Source organism: Tyto alba, unplaced genomic scaffold, assembly GCF_018691265.1.
Source record: "Tyto alba isolate M040663 unplaced genomic scaffold, T.alba_DEE_v4.0 Super-Scaffold_7, whole genome shotgun sequence".
Classification (NCBI taxonomy): Eukaryota; Metazoa; Chordata; class Aves; order Strigiformes; family Tytonidae; genus Tyto; species Tyto alba.
This window is the reverse complement of record NW_024881328.1, coordinates 1,195,661-1,211,130: the sequence shown is the minus strand read 5'-3', so window position 1 is coordinate 1,211,130 and position 15,470 is coordinate 1,195,661. Positions and strand designations below refer to the sequence as shown.

Genomic DNA, 15,470 nt, shown 5'->3' with positions numbered 1-15,470 from the left:
CATGCAAATTTTTCATTCAGGATCCGAACACTGGGTCTTTCAAGAATTTGCCTGACCCACATAGGGCTAGTTTTAATCCCTCTGTAGCTAGATGATAAAAGTTCTGCGCTTATTTCAAGCCACTTCTTCTTGTCTGCTGTCTCTGCTGGTGCTTCTCGCTGAAGGACCTGCTTCCTGACCAGCACCAAGTCGCTTCTCCACCATTCCCGGGTAGGACAAGCTTTGCTGGTGTACCGGGAACAATTCCAGACTCGAAAGCAAGCTGGAGTGCCGTTAGGGAAACGTGATCGTAGAAGTAGTTTGGTGGGATGGGAGGGTAGCTAAAGGTGATCCTGTCAAGCAGATCAGCTGTTGTGTTGTGGTAAGGATTTGGTGGCCATCTGGCTGACGACGGGGTGTTCTTGTTCTGCTTTTGCCACAGCGTTGTAAGCACTTGTCACATATACGAGTACTTAGAGTTTAAATGGGGGGCGTGTGTACATATCTACTTGCATATCTGCATACTCTTTTGTCGTTCAGCTCTCACAGCAAATACCAGAGCACTCTGGCTTGCCTCTGTCTAGACTAATTTGTTTAGAAATTATTAATATTGCAATTGCTAATGAATATATCGCTACCCTAAGTTTCAACTTGTCACAACATTGTCATTAGTTTCTACAAATGGTCTATTCTGTGTAGCCTAGATTCTAACATGGTAAAAGTGCCTATTAATTTTTATCTTCTTTTCTTACAGTAAAAAATGGCATTTCAGAAGGCAGTGAAAGGAACTGCTCTCATTGGAGGAGGTGCCATAGCAACAGTTTTTGGCCTCTCTCAATTTTCTCAGTATAGAAACAAACACGTAAGTATTAATTATGATTTCTGATAAAATATGAAACTTAAAATCTGTTTGAGCGTATGTTAGGTTTATACGAATAGTTTTGTTTGGAAAGGAATGCCAAGAGCCTCTCAGCTTGATTTGGGAGGTGCTAATCTGAAGCATGGCATTAAATGATGTTTCACTATTGTAGGTCTTCAACCAGTGGGGAATTGTGATTCTTGTAAATAATTTTTCATGTTTAAAACATTACCTTTCTGGACTACTGGGGATTTTACTTAATTGCAGGTGGAGTGGAAAGTACTGATTGAAGTTAAGCACTAAGTAGAGTTTGGACAGTATTTTCAAACTTCAAAGCTTGAAGCAAACCACTAGCATTACCTCTGAAAATTTCAGCTTCAAAGCAGTCATGGTGCCAGCTCCTGTTCAGTTCAAAAAGCTGAAGGCTGTTTGAGGGTAGGATCTGTGCCAATGAAGTGAATGGCGGGCAAGGCTCCGGTTGTTTCTGGTGGGCATTGGCTTCTCTCTGGGTGGGCACAACCTAGACCCTGGTAGGCTCGAGGGAGGCACAGTGCGGAGCTGTAGCTGAGGCACACAGGCAGAATAAATTCCCCGAGCAGTGAAGGATGATGTTGGAGACCTACTGTTAAAGTAAAGTAGCGGTAGTGGAAAGAGGTGCAGTAGATTCCAGTGTCAGTTTGTCTATTGATTCTGGTTGTTGTAGAAAATAGATTTCATTGGCATAGCTGCTCCTCACAGTAGGTCGGAGTCGCCTGCGCTCTTTAACTCGCTTCTCAATGCAGGAGCCAAGAGGAAATCAGTAAAAGGAACATGAGTGGTGGACTGGTTTTAGGCAGAGCCAGTGGGACCACCAACTACTCTTTGTCTTAAAGCAAATAAACGCCCGTTGTTTTGATGCAGTTGTGCTGTGCTTTAGCGTTTTATAAAGTAACCATGTCTGGGCTTAGTGGGTGTGTGTAAGGGAACGTGTCTCCTGATCTTGTGTTAGATGTGGGCTGTTAGGCTGGCACCTCGCATTTGGCCGAAAATGTTTGCCATCAGTGTTCCATAAAATGGTTCAAGTAGGTGTAGTCAGAGCTGTGGCCTGATTTGCTTCAGTCTGGGTTTGGAGAAAGCTTTCGCCCGAGGAGCTACCTCCTCCTGCCTTTGAGATGGTATCAGTCTGAGCAGCTAGGTTAGCAGGTGCTCATTTTGCGTGGTGTTTTCTGCTTCTCACCTTAGAAGTGTCATCAGTCAGCTCTTTATCTAGACAAGCTGTTACTCTGTGAACTACTTTAGTTACCACACATTTACTATAAGTTGCCATTCAAATTGGGCAAACTGAAAATAGGAACAGAAGTGGATCTTAATGGTCTAGTTGAAGGTAAAACAGTGGGTGATGGGAGACAGTCTTCACTGAGCTCCATGGAGGTGTGTATTACGTCTGAATAAACGATAATCTGAATCTTCTGGCTGTTTCTGTGGGGAGGAGGAGTAGCAGCTGAGGTACGGGTAAAGCAAATGAGATGAGTCATTTCTGGGGAACCTAGCTGGAAAGTGGATAAGCCAGGATCCTTATGGCTTCAGAAAAAATGTTGCAGAAAATAAAACCTAGCATTTAAAGTGAGCTTCCCATTGGGCTGCCTGTCTTGCACCTAGCTGATAATACTGTTTCTAACTCTCTCTGGAGTCTTTATCACAGGATTTTACAATCTGGCTTCATTACTGTCAGAAATGGCAGCCTCAAATTTTAGGACTGTTAAATAAGAGAAGGAGTTGGAAGGGAAGTATGATCTGGATAGCTAACTCGATCCATATGCAGTATTCCAGAATTCAGGGAATTCCCATTTTTCTTGGAATGGATGGCTTTTGGACGGCCATTGTGAATTTCCAGAGACAGATTAAAAAACAAAGTTTACGAAAGGTGATCATGGTGTCAAAATGAAATAAGGGCTTGTCCCTCAAATTCTAAACCTATTGTGTAGGATCAGTCTACAAAGGATCTGAAAATTTCCAGCATATGTGTAAGCAAATGGATCTGTCAAGTGAACAGCGTGTTGTTTTCATGTTGTACTAACTTGCACATTTCCCACGTGATGTCCCTTAAAGCTGCTGCCTTAAACACCTAATATAGGGCAGCAGGTGGAACATAACTGGAGGGATTGACACAAAGGAGGACAGTCCATTTGTCGTGTTGACATATCTAAGCTGTGGGCATGTCCCCCAGCCCAAGTGTCCTCTTTTTAATAATGCCTGCCAATCAAATATATGCTAGGGCAAAGATCTTGTCTTCTTCTGCCAGAGAAGGATATTGCCCCAAGATGTGCACTAATTGGCTACACATTGTAGGAAATCTGTTGTTATTTCAGGAGCAGAATCCATCACATAATAAGACAGAAATACAATGCTCGTTTTTTTTACCCATGTCCGTATTGCTTCACTTAGGGACAGGATGTCTGTGCTGTGGCCAGCGTCCTGGAATCAGGGGCACCCAGTTACAGAATGAAGACCTCAGCTGGCTAATAATCCTGAACACACAGCCCGGTTGATCTGTCTTTCTTTGTTTTCCATGTTCACTCAGCTGGTGTTCGATGTTTCTGTGAAACTTGGCTGTCCAGGTAATTCCAAGGGAGAGGCTGAAGGGTGGTGAAGTTCTCGCCCTTGCGAATGGGTGGGAGGTCATCTGCATTTGTTAGCCGAACATACTGGTGAGGGGTTTGCCTACTAAAAGGGATGAATATTGGCAATTTCTGATGTTGAAATTTAAGTTGTCTTTTCTGGGTTTGAGAGTCAAAGCCCGACAGAGGAGAATGGAACAGTTAGCATGGTTAACCTTGTCTGTAAACGGCAGTAAAGTGCTTATACCTTGGAAATAAAACACTCCATTGATTCAGATCTGTCCTGGTTTTCAAGATTTTTATTCCAGCTTATTTTTCTATACACACACACATGTGCTGACATTTTGGAGCACATTTCTGCAACTGCGATTGCAGCAATATAACCTGAGAATATAGATCTACGTATGGCATATCCAGTCATACAAGCAGTTTAAATTGCCTTTACTGTGTTTTGGGGTTTTTGACAACACACAGTTCCTGCTGGGCAAAGGGAGGATGGGAACACATGTTGACACAACAGAACTGTTGTTGAATTTGACTCATGAACTGATAGATGAATATTGCACTTCTGTTTCTTTTATAGTAACTGATCATTGGGATTTTTACTGAATTAATAAACTGGGTTACCTTAATGCTGTGTGTAAGGGAGTGAGTAGGAATGACAGTAATTCAAGCAAAACCTCTTCCACTAAACACGCAGGAGTGGTTCTTTCATACTGAATAACCCTTGCTCTTAGGGAAGCTGGTGAAGCTTCCTGTGCAGCCTTACTGACTTCTCCAAAGAAAAGGAGACATTTGGGGAGCTCTTCACAGCAGGTAGTGCAGAGGTCTGAAGAAGCTAGTCCCTCTGAACTGTTTTTGATTAAAGCGAAAGTGTGCATAGACTCTTACGCTTTTTTCAGTTGCTACCACTGTAAATGTATTTCACATTAAACAGGACAGAAACTCTCAAATCCATGTGTGCTCCATTGACTACCAACCATGAGCTCTTGAAAAGAAGAATTGCATCTGAGTTGAAGTTGGACCCCTCTGTGACACAAAATACACAAGCTGTGTACATAATTGATTGATTTGGCCTCAGATATTCAGGTACCTGGATGGCAAAGGTGATACAGCCAGCCTTTGCTAGCTGTTTCACCAGCGCTTCTAACACTAAGGGCGATAGAGAAATGGAAATACCAGTTTCTCTTGTTTCCTGTAGACGCTGACGAATTGTCATTCTTGCTTTTTGTGCCTTTATTTTAATGCATCGAGCCAAGTGGGCCAGTACTAGAGATGATGTGGGTATTCTTTGATGTGCCATGTTTGAACTGGAGACCACTGATGATTTTTTTTTTTTTTTTTTTTTTTTTTTTTTTTGCTTTTTTCCCCCCACTCCCTATAATCATGAAGGGAAAAAGCATGGCTTTGTTTTGGAGTTGTAAGAGATTGCTGTCTTTTCCTAACAGCCCACCAAATCCTTCTCTCTTTCTGGTGTGTAAGTACAACGTTGGTCAGTAGGAATTGCTCATCAAGGTGAACCCAGTAGAGTGTGATAATATGATAATGCATCGGGGCCTGCTTTTGGTTTTTTAAATTACTTCCTTTTTTTTTTTTCTAATGAATAAGGATGATGAATTTGACTCGCAAACCTACCTGGAGATTTACATTAGCAAATTAACAAGAATGCTTGCTTATGGATTACTAGATCACTTTATAACTTCATGATTAAATTCAAACTGCCAAACTAAATTTCTTCTCGCTAAGAGTGTAATCAAAACCATTCAAGGAACTCTTGCCTGAGAAATTGTAGATATAAACAGCAATTGCTTATTTCAGTAAACATACTTGTTCACTGCCAAACTAATCACGTTATTGCAGATGGAATCCCTGTATGCAGCTTTTCTTCACTCTCGCATTTAATTGACAGCAAGATGAATCATATCTATATCAATTCCTGGTGCACTAATCACTTTGCTTATATTTCAGTGCTAATCTCTATGCTCTTGCTATACCAGTGGCTATCTGCTTGGGAGTCTGCTCTGTGTTTTACTAGAAGCCATTTGTTTCTACATAATGGGTTTAAAAACCAAACAGAAAATACGGTCAGAACTAAACGATGCTAGTACTTCTTGAACTGTGCATTTTTTTCTTCTATCTTCTCATTTTCCTGAAGCCAAGTTGTGCACTGTGAAAATAGTCACTTGTTTTGCTGCAGAAGGCATGTCTGGAAACACAGTGCCAAACTTGTTTTGAGGTGGGGCATTTTCACTTTCTTAAAGTTTAAGGAAGTTGAGCACATGTAGCTGAACTTGATCAACCAAAACAGATGCAAGACTAAGCCCCGGGTGGTTTTGGTCTTCACAGTTTCCACCTTGTCCCTGTCGTCTCCAAGTCCCAGGGCGATGCTTGGGGAGCTGGGAGATCGGCATCACTGCCTGCCTGCGCGCCCTGTAATGACGGAGCACTGGCAGCGTGCCTAATGCCGCAGCTCACCCCGGGGGCTCTGCAGGGAGCCAGGCAGGATCGCTTGCTGCCCAACCCAGAAACCTGCAGCTTTCAGGTATTCCAGGGGGGCAAAAAGCTGCTTTCACGTGCTGCCTTCTCGTCCCCTTTGGGAGGGGAAGCTGCACGGGGCAGGAGGGTCGTCTGCACGGCCGCGGAGGAAGGAGTGACGTCAGGAGTGGCTGGAACCCGCCCTGGGTCCATGCCGCCTGAGAAAAAAACGTTCTGGAGCTGCCTCAGTGTACCACACTTCAGGGATATAAAAGTTTCTGCCGTGCTTTGGGGGATGTAAAAGTTTTGAGTGCTGCTAGGAGCGAGTAGGCTGGGGAGAGAGCGGGGCAAGAGGCAAAAATAGGTGGGAATGTCCAGGATTTATCGGTCTGAAGAATAACGTGGGAGCCGAATTTCTTTGCAGAGCCAAAACTTTGCACCTCCTCTGGCGACCTTTGCAGCTGCCCCGCGTGGTGTGTAAAGGCGCGAGAGCGAGGGGAGGCTGTAACTGGGAAGGCTCATCAGGATTCACCTCTGCTTCTTCGACTCGACCTCCCCGCTGTCTGTGTGTGTCCCGTAACTCCTGGGGCTGGCAGCGTGGCTGTCTCTGTTTGAGGGTTGCGGTGGGTTTAAACAAGCTTCTAATTAGGAGACCTTTCGTTACTGTTCATTTGTAGTCGGTGACTAAGCCTGGGCCACAGTTGGCCGGGGGTTTAATGCGGCTGCTCACGTGGGTGAGCCGTGCCCGAGCGCTGGCTGGGCTGGGGTGACCCCAGCGGGAACCACGAGCACCGTGCTTGGGAAAAATCACTGGTAATACTGTCGCTTGGGTCATAATATGCCAAACTTTGGTTGGTTTAAGTCTTAATTTTCACTTTATTTCCAGGAAGATATAAATCCTTGATACGAAGCGAAGCACTCTTTCTCTAGCCCAACTTTCCTTATCGATTGAGTTGTAACACGTGCCATGAAAGTGGTTGCTGCTCCTCCAAGTAATTTGCATGAGCTACTTGTATCACAGTCAATATAATCCGTGACTACAGGATGAGCCTGATCATTAATTATCTTTTGAATATACACTTCCTTTAGATGTGGATACTAGTTATTAGATTTTATTTTCAGTTCTGTATTAGTGATAGGAACACTGAGAAATAATGCATTCCAATCATAATACGCTGAAGAACGAGCACGTAATTTTGAACAAAAATATTGAGGTTGTACGCACCATATAATCTGAACTCAGGCTTCTTGTGCATGGCTGGATTTGCTGTTAATTTACGGGGGACGTGTCGCCAGAACCGCTTTTACCTTTAGCTCGCACGTCTGCTGACGGAGCTCGGCGACAGCCAGGCTGCTCGAGAGGAGCTGCGCCGCTCGGGCTGCTACTCGTGGAAACCCCCCTCAGCTGCACCCCTGAGCAGATGGTGGCAAGCGCCTGCTTACCTTTGTCAGTCAAGCTATTTTAATGCGGCAGGTGTACGTTCCCTCCCCGTTGCAAATGCCGGGGCGGGTGGCTGGTGTTCCTAAAACCTGGAGGCGGCTGACGTTAGCAGAGTTTTTCATAGCCGCAGGGATCCGGGAGCGTCTCTCGGGGAAGTCAGCGCGTGGGCTGAGCAAGGGTACGAGGCCGAGGAAGGGTAACCGGCGCCTTGTGACGGTGTGTTTGCAGCGCGGGGCTGGCTGGGCTCCCCGGGAGCGCTTTCTGTGGCCGCCAGAATTCCCTGTTAACAGCGCAACAAGCAAGGAAGTCGTAGGAACAGCTCAACGACTTGCCTGGTTCAGTTTATTCAAGGAGCGTTTGGAGATAAGAACTTAAACGCGAGAGCTTCCTTGCACATTGTAAGCTGTGGATGGAAAGAGATTAGACAAATAGATTGGTTTAGGTGATAGTAAGGAAGTAGTGTTTTGTGGTTTGTTACTTGCACTTGCAGTAGTTTACTTCATCCTGTCCAGGAGATCTGGACACAAGCTATTTTATATCAGTTGAGTCTGCCATTTGGACTAAAGAGTTGGGTCATCGTCAGACCTCGGACTATAAGGTCTAAACAGGTTTTACTTGTGTTGGAAGTGTTTATATTTTTTAGGAAACAATGAGAGAGTTATTCTTAATTTCCTATTTGTTTATTTTGATCCATTCTGAAGCGGCCAGTTCTGCCCTCACCTGGGCAGTATAACCATTTATTTATTTTCATGTAGGTATTTGAAATCAGAAGGGTTTCAAACAGTTCCTTTTGGAAGTGCTAGGTACTAATAAAAGCACGTCTCTCAATCCAACAAAGCTCAGAGCACCAAAAATCTGGTTATTTCTGACAGAGCTGGCTCAGGGGGTGTTCTCAGGGTCGTGGGGGGTCTGCTGCCGAGCTGGGATGTGCTGCGGGTGTTCCGGCTCGTGGCCAGCACCCCGACTGGCCTTCGGACACTGTAAATGCAGCTGCTTTGTCTGCTGGGTACACTTACGTGCAGGTGATTACTCTGTTGTGGAGAAGATGGGTCCTTCAGGCCTTAAAAAATAATAGCAGTGGGAGAAATTCACTGTCTAGTTTTGTGCAGAATGAGGGACAGCGGTAAATGAGGAAAATTTGGGAGGAAAAGAGCTGGAACAAAAAGCAAAGCTAGCGCTGAAAGCAAAGAGAAAGCAAGCATGACTTTTGTCATCTTGCACCCTATTTAACTGTCTGAATAACTGTGTATTTGCCTACAGTCCACTGTGTATAAAATTAGTGTGATGAATATGAACCCACAGTGATGGTGCTTGTAAGGCAGATTACAACCAGTAACAGGGTTTGGGGATTCCAGTGACTGTAAAGGTTCTCAGAAACAGTTTAATTTAATGTTAACCAGTTTCTGAAGGCTGTCTTCTGTTAAAACCTTAAAATTTAAACCATGGACCACACTAGCAGACTCAGAAGCATGTTGGCCTTTCTCACCACAGCCACTAAACGGAGAGCAGCACTGGCTCATGGAGTATCAGGCAGAATACTAGAGAGGTTCTCAAGGCCATTCCAGCAAAATCGGAACTTGTTTGGAAACTGCCCCATCGTTACGTTTTGTCGCTTTAAAGAAAAGTTGTATTTTAGCATGCTGTAGGGTGTAAATTGCTTTGCTTAGAAGGTTTTCAAAAGGATATGGAAATAGTGTTTCTTTGTTTTAGTATACTATATTTGACAGTAAACCACATCATCTCATGAACCTGATCAAATCTGAGCTTAGATTAATGCCACTGTACAAGTAATCAATTTTAAAATACAAAATGTACATTCATCTTTTAAGTCCGTTGCTTTGATGGATTTTTTTTGGTAGAGTTGAGAGCCTAGCCATGTGTCTCTTTATTAAAATACTTCCCGAGCATCCTGTAACATTTGACATAGCAGAAGACTATTCCTAGAAATAATTAATATAAGTAGTAGCACTTGAGTACAGCATTATATTGAAGTAGGCAAGATGAAATAAATGTGTGCTAACCCTTTATGGTTTTGGTACTGTTTGTTGCTCCATAATGTTTTAATACAATATTATTATTGTTATTAAATATAGGTGAAGTGATAGGGAGTATTTGAGTTTACCTTTATGGGGTAGAAGATGCTGTGATTTGGTTGTGTGTGTGTATACACAATAAATACAGATCCTCACGTGATGCTTTCAATCTTTGTAGGGTGCCTTTGTGCATGTTCAGGCTGCAGAAGCTGTGACTGTTCCAATAAAGAGCCATTTCCCCACGAGAGAACAACAGATTTTGGCTCTGCAAACCACAGGTGAATTTGATGTCCTTGTTATAGGCGGAGGAGCAACAGGATGTGGCTGTGCTTTAGACGCAGTCACTAGAGGTAAGGCTTGAACATTTAATTGCATTTTTATTCTTGGATTACATGGTTTATAATAAATTTATCAGATTGGCTTTTCAGAAGTACTCAAAGATTGAGAAGGTGTGCTCTGAATGCCTGGCTATAAAACTTCTGTTCTTGGAAGTTAAAATGAACTTGAAGAAAAGACGTCATTGCATTTTGTTGTTGCAGCAGAGTCTTTATTGCCTAGGTGCTTGTATGCAGTTGTCTAACATAAACCTTTTGGCTGGATGCTCCTGGATGGACTTCTCATTCTCTGTTGCTCCTTAGCGGGTGTATCTGTAGCCACATTTCACTTGTTTGTGCAGGAGAACATCTGCAGCAAAGAGAAGATGAGGCTTGCACAGCAGTTTTAGCAGCTGTTTTGAAAGGGCCAGACATGAATTCTAGATGAGGCACAGTGGCTCCCCAGCTCGTATTTCTTGTAACGTGAGGTATTTGCAACTTCTGCTAATGCACTGTAGCTGCTTAGAATATTGCAGGTTTGGGGGAGTCTGGATTTTCAGTGTCTGATACGGGCACCTTCCAGTCTGAGGGTACATACAGGAGATCTGTGCTCCCATCTCCCCTCTTTTGGGGGACTAGCTGTGTAACTGGTTTAAGAAGCTACTAGAAGTAGCAGAATTGAGGTTAACTTTATGTGTAGGAGGATGAGGTGTGCGTGGTGACAGTTGGTTGTTGCCCAGCAGACGTGCAGATGTTGGCCGGTAGCTCGTGCAGTTGGTTGGACATGTGAAGAGCTCTGTTCAGGATTTGAAAAAACAGGACGGTTACACTCACTGTGTCAGCCACCTCACACAGTAACTTTGAAATTGGCCAGAAGGTTCTAATCAAATGTGACAGTTTTCAATGAGAATAAATAATTTTACAAGTTTAGTGAAAACAGATCTTCAGCTCCAGAGATGAGAATGCATAGGTACTGTTTCTGCAGGAGATGCTGTAGCGTCAGCTCTTGCTCTGTTAAAATGCTGTTTTCCCCCAGAATATCATATTTTTATTCAAAAAGCTATGTAAAAGATTTGTGAGAAAAGCTCGTCTTGGAACGGGATCCCTCAGTTTTATTTTCAGTAATCGGCCAATAAGAGACGGAACCAACCTTCCTCAGTTGCTGCATTTGTTGACCTTGTTTCTGGGTTTGGAACTAAAATGGGAAAAAAAATACAATGCAAAACATAGTAGATAGACATAAAGTTCTTCACGTTCTTCAACCTGTTGATATACCTCAGAAATAAGAGGCAAAACCTGACTCCGGGAATGTTTTGTAGTTTGATCTGAAAAATACTTGTCCAGAAGGTGTGATAATTTTGAAGTGAATAAAGCAGTAAGGTCTGCACCATTGGGAGGTACATACGAACCCACATATGGCCACGTGGTGTTTTGGTTGGGGTTTTTTTCATGAGTTATTAAATATAACAGGATCTTATCACTTCTGGCTCTGCTATATTGTGGTAGAAAATGCAGTTGTAAAGCATACAGAGATTATTATAGTTAATCTATATCTATCCTTTTACTAGATATTCTGATTATATCAGTAGATTTCTGAAGTGTGAAATATTCCTAGGCATTTGGTTAATGAATTGTGTATTGTTGCTGTTCATTCATGGAACTTGCTCTTTTATTATGTTTGCTTCGCTTAACAACAAATTTTGCTTTTCATGTGTTTGATATATCTTCGCCAAATTATTTCTGATTGTGTCCATTAATCTTCAGTCACATTTGACAAAAATAAATTACTCTGATCTTTGGAAGTTACCAGTAATAATGAGATCATTTTTAAGGACATAAAAGTTTTGTGAGACCAACAGATGTTAAAGCGTGTGTTCACCAGCCAGTAACATAAAGCACCCCTCAAGGAGGGCGAGGGAAAGGCCCGAGGGGTAACTTCTCACGCGGATGGTGCTCTCCTCGGGGGATGTGTGTCATCACGCTGCTGCTGGGTTGCGGTCGCGGTCGCCGAACTGAATTCGCTCTCTCCCCGCCTGCCGAACTTCAAAACTCTGCCGGTGATGGCGGGGGTCTGTTGCGCCGACTTCTGTAACGCAGACTGGCCCTCCGCATGGTTCACGTGAAGGGTTCCCAGGTACTTGCCGCCTCGGCAGTACTGGGGCATGTGGTTTCGGAGCGGTTTCCCTGCGAAGCCCCGCGCCTTCGCCCTCGGAAAGCTTTTTCCTGGCCCTCGGGGCGACTGGCGGGACAACCAGGCCAACCTCGTCCCGCGTGTCGGCAGAGTGCCGAAGCGCCCTGGGCCCCGGGGGAAGCTCTGTGGGCCGCGTGGTTCTGCCTCCCGTGGGGGGTCGGGGCGGAGGGGCAGCGCCTGCACCCCTCCCAGCCAAGGCCCCGGGGGGGGAAGTGGCTCGGGCCGCCTCGGTGCGCTCGTGCTCTCGGGTGAGCTCTGCCCCCGGGGCTGGCTCTCCTCTGGCTTTGGGCACCTCTTCAGCAGACGCAGGTGCCGCTCGTCCGCCTCCCTGGGACGCTGTTTAGACTGTGAGCGGGGTAGGCCTAGAGCGCGCTGCTGCAAAGAGTTAAAAGGATTCGCGAAAATACTCTGTTCCTGCTGTGAATACGAACTGTAATTTGCTTGAGGGAGCATGGCCCCTATAATGTACTGTAATGCCTTTCTATTGTGAAATATCCAGGTTTTAATGTGCTTCTGTTTAAGTTCTGTTTTGACTTTTCCCTTAGGAAGGAGGCTAAAATTTTTCATTACAATATAGACAGTGCACTACACTTTGAATACAAATTTATCCATGTACAGAGTAATTTTTCTTGTGATTGTCTCTACCCTAGAGAAGTGTCTTTAATGAATTACATACAAATTGTGTAATTTAAGAAGTTAATTTGGTTTTCTGGTAACACAGGACTAAAAACAGCCCTTCTAGAAAGAGATGATTTCTCATCAGGGACCAGCAGCAGGAGTACTAAATTGATCCATGGTGGAGTGAGATATCTTCAGAAGGCCATCATGAAGTTGGATTTTGAGCAGGTAATTGTTTATGCTGGTTGTTAAGCAAAAATTGCTAGTAGACACTTCCCTCTATCCCAATTATATCCAAGTCTCCTTTTTATTTTTTCAGTACTTGACTGTTGTATTCCACAGCCATCATACACAGAAAGTGTCTTCTCCAGTTGAGCTTTCCAGTCTAGTGGAATTGGTGCTGCTGCCTTTTGCTAAATTCTTTTATGACAGTCTAATCGTCGTACCTTGCAGACTGTGTACATTTTGGGGGAGGAAGGCAGAGACAGGGCTGACTTCAGAATAAAAAGAGCTTCCTGCCTGTGATGATCGAATTTGGAGGGCGTGAGTGGTGGTCCTGTTTATGTTGGAATGGGGAAAGAAAAGATGGCAAACGAGTGATTATATAGAAATGCTTTTACGAATACTTGTGTTGGTGGAAGAGTGATATTCTTGTTTTGAGAAATTGATTTGTCTTCTCATTGAAACCTCTCTAACTTAAGTTACGTTTTAATGGTTGTAACACTGTTACAGAAGTAGTGACTTCTCAGGGAAAAATATATAAAACATGCAGTTATCCAGCTATAGAAGTCAACCTTCTATTTTGCCAAAGAACAACTTCATATTGATTCATATTGACTGATTTGGAAAAGAACACTTCTGCATGTGCAACTTGGAGTTAGTATGGGATTTAGTTGTGGGAATCGGCACAGGAGCTGTACCGTGGGCTGGGTTCTAACCCCCGTAAGTGCCTCCTGCCCATAGTTAGGAGTAACATGGCTTTATTGCACTTTACGTTCAAATAAAAAATTATTCAACCAGCCTGCCAAGACACCAAGATGAAACCAGTGAAACTTCATTTTCTTGGGAACATTTTCCTTAACTTTTGAATTTTTCAACAAATCTCAGTGTCTTCTTGAAAGAACGGTAAAAATTATGCAAGGTATTTGCTTTGATAAACAGTTTCTCATTAAATGTTGTGCACATGGAGACAGAATTGGAGTAATGTGGGACTCACACGTGCACTTTTATTTTTCAGTACAGGATGGTGAAAGAAGCACTTGAGGAGCGTGCAAACCTGCTTGAGATTGCTCCTCACCTATCGGCTCCTTTGCCAATAATGCTCCCTGTTTACAAGTAAGCTCTGCTATAATACCTCTCCTTTACCGCTGCTTTTGACAAACAAGCCATTTCCCCGGAGAAGCTTCCAGGTGCCTCTTTCCACGCGCGCCTTTAAACCTGTCACAAGCTTTCTCCCCCGGGAGGTGAGATGTTGCCGTACGGCGGAAGCACAGAATTCTCTTACGGCAGAGAGCAGCTCCCGCTGCTGTCGGGGAGCTCGTCTTGCCTTCAGCAGCTCAGTGCCCCCCTGCCACCCCCGGCGCGGGGAGGAGGGGAGCCTGCGGCTGGAGCCAGCCCTCGCTCCCCGCCTGTTATTTGCTCCTCTCTCCAGCACGTCCCTGCCTGCAGCACGTGCTATCACGGCGCTGTTAGCAGCACCCTGTTCAGTCCGTGCACCCGTCAGCGTCCCGTGTGTAACTCGGAGCAGCTCTCCTTCCACAGCACGTGGCAGTTTGGTGTTGAGAGACCAGTGGGCTTCTCGTGTGAGAAAGAGGCTTTGAGCGATTTGGGTTGGGGGTTCGGGTTTGTAGGAACAGTTACTCACTGTAACAGGCTACCTGGGGCGGTAAGGTTTTGCTGGGTGATCTTCACGACTGGCTCTATCCCTGTCCTAGCAGAAGGGGCTTGTAATAGCTGGAGCTCACGTAGGCCAGAGGTCCGCTGCAGTTATCCGGCCCTGTTCGTGCAGGAGGCACTAGTCGAGATGTGCATTGGAGGAACCCTTTCAGCTTGCACCCACAGCCTGGACCTTCCCTCGGCTTTAATATGTCACCTTACTTTGAAGTACAAAAAGCCAGCTCGTGACCTAATTCTAGAATAAATAAAGCCTTGAATCTGCTTGACTAACTGCAGTGAGTAGATCCGTTGAAAACAGTAGCAAACACTGCATACAGCTCTTGTGTGTTTACATTATATTGTGATACCGTGAGCTTGTATGACCGCACAAAGTAAAGCTGGTGTAATACAGCACACTGTGTTACTTAACAACTTCTGGATTACAACAACAGCATCTGCATGCACTTTAATGCATTGCATTTTTTTTTTTTTTTAATTTCACTGAATGGGGAATTTTTTTTTTTCTTGCAGGTGGTGGCAGCTGCCATACTACTGGTTTGGAATAAAACTATACGACCTGTGGCAGGAAGTCAGTGTCTGAAAAGTAGTTATGTCCTTAGCAAGTCGAGAGCCTTGGAGCTCTTTCCAATGCTACGCAAAGACGAGCTTGTTGGGGCTATTGTCTACTATGACGGTACGTTGCCTTTCTGTGCTTTCATTATTCTGTTGTGCTGCATCTAAGGGGGGCGAAACACAAGTATGCAACTGTAGATCATGTGCGCTGACGTTCTAAAGGGAAGATCAACAACTTGAAGGTCTCAGCTTGCCTTGTAAGCATTACTTTGGTAGATAAATTATGTCTTCCATGACAGTAGCTTACTGGATGTAGGAGAGAATATATTAGTTTTCTTGGCTAGTAGGTATAGTGATATGTGAAAGCACTGTAGTGTTCTGGGGATTCCCTATAACTTTCCAGCTGTGCATGATTTTTCTATACACTGCTCAGACTGAGCACTTCTTCCGAGGTACCCTAAGTCAAGAAAATGTGATAATTCCGGTAATGTTAAATGATTTGCTGAAGCACTTCC

At 44.3% G+C, this 15,470-nt stretch overlaps 1 protein-coding gene across 1 annotated transcript in view; it reads left to right on the top strand.

Annotated features, from left to right (window-relative positions):
• Positions 1-143: 143 nt before the first annotated feature.
• The window catches only part of LOC122152390 (glycerol-3-phosphate dehydrogenase, mitochondrial-like), a 50,635-nt gene continuing 35,308 nt past the window's right edge, over positions 144-15,470 (top strand). The window contains 7 exon segments of the mRNA XM_042784111.1: positions 144-210; positions 734-841; positions 9,563-9,734; positions 12,611-12,735; positions 13,745-13,842; positions 14,914-14,957; positions 14,960-15,076. Of these exon segments, the coding sequence (XP_042640045.1) occupies positions 740-841; positions 9,563-9,734; positions 12,611-12,735; positions 13,745-13,842; positions 14,914-14,957; positions 14,960-15,076 (658 nt within the window). The 5' untranslated portion in view covers positions 144-210; positions 734-739.